This window comes from Merops nubicus, unplaced genomic scaffold (assembly GCF_000691845.1).
Source record: "Merops nubicus isolate BGI_N331 unplaced genomic scaffold, ASM69184v1 scaffold31475, whole genome shotgun sequence".
Classification (NCBI taxonomy): Eukaryota; Metazoa; Chordata; class Aves; order Coraciiformes; family Meropidae; genus Merops; species Merops nubicus.
Genome location: NW_008609525.1, coordinates 1 through 1,200, shown reverse-complemented (window position 1 = coordinate 1,200; position 1,200 = coordinate 1). Strand labels below are relative to the sequence as shown.

At 61.9% G+C, this 1,200-nt stretch overlaps 1 protein-coding gene across 1 annotated transcript in view; it reads left to right on the top strand.

Moving 5' to 3' along the window:
* SMO (smoothened, frizzled class receptor) overlaps positions 1–960 on the top strand; it is a gene marked incomplete at both ends in the record, with an annotated part of 3,628 nt that extends 2,668 nt beyond the window's left edge. The window contains 2 exons of the mRNA XM_008940623.1: positions 288–473; positions 812–960. Coding sequence (XP_008938871.1) covers positions 288–473; positions 812–960 — 335 coding nt within the window. The remainder of the gene's footprint in view (positions 1–287; positions 474–811) is intronic.
* Between the last annotated feature and the right edge of the window lie 240 nt (positions 961–1,200).

Genomic DNA, 1,200 nt, shown 5'->3' with positions numbered 1-1,200 from the left:
GGGACAGAGACAGGACACTGGTGGCATCCGAGTGGGACAGGAACAGAGACAGGACACTGGTGGCATCTGAGTGGGACAGGAACAGAGACAGGACACTGGTGGCATCTGAGTGGGACAGGGACAGAGAGCAGGACACTGGTGGCACCCGAGCAGCTCCCAGCACGTCGCAGGGTGGAGATCCCCACGTCCCCCACCAGCATTGCCACCCCATCTCCACCCTGCAGAGCTGGATGGTGGCGCTGGGTGTCCCCCTCCTTAGGGCCACCACCCCATGTCTGTCCCCACAGGTGTGAGGCCAACGTGACCATTGCCACACAGACCAACAAGCCCATCCCAGACTGTGAGATCAAGAACCGGCCGAGCCTGCTGGTGGAGAAGATCAACCTCTTTGCCATGTTTGGTACTGGTGTCTCCATGAGCACCTGGGTCTGGACCAAGGCCACTCTGCTCATCTGGAAGCGTACCTGGTGCAGGTGGGACACTGAGGAGGTCACCCCCCTCTCTGTGTGGCCCCTCCTGCTCCACCCAATGTCCTGAGATGCTGGAGATCACCTCCAGACCCTTGTCCATCAGCTCAATGAGTGGTGAGCTCACAGAAGACAGGAATGGGGTGGCCTCTCCCACTCTGCAGGTGTCTCATCGTCCTGTTGTGGGACATCCAACCCCAGGGGACTCATCCAGCACAGTCCCCCACCCTTGGTGTCCCTGTCCAGAGGAGGGGAGGGAGATGTGCCCCCCAGCTGAAATGCCTTTGTGTGTCCCTGGGGCCTGGGCCACCCTCTGTCCCTTCCCTGACCTGCCTTGTCCCCAGGCTGACGGGGCAGAGCGACGACCAGCCCAAGAGGATCAAGAAGAGCAAGATGATTGCCAAGGCCTTCTCCAAGCGCAAGGAGCTGCTGCGTGACCCGGGCCAGGAGCTGTCCTTCAGCATGCACACTGTCTCACACGATGGCCCCGTGGGTACGTGCCAGGGGAGGAGGCCACCTTGGGGGTCCCCACCACCACGGAGACCTTTCAGAGCATCAGGTCTACTGCCAGGTCCCCACTGCCCCGTGTCCCTCACCCCACATCTCCACGGCTTGGAAACCCCTCCAGGGGTGGGGACTCCACCACTGCCCTGGGCAGCCTGGCACAGGCCTCCACAGCCCTCCAGGGCAAGAAATTGTTCCTCAGGGGCAACTGAAACCTCCCCTGGGGCAA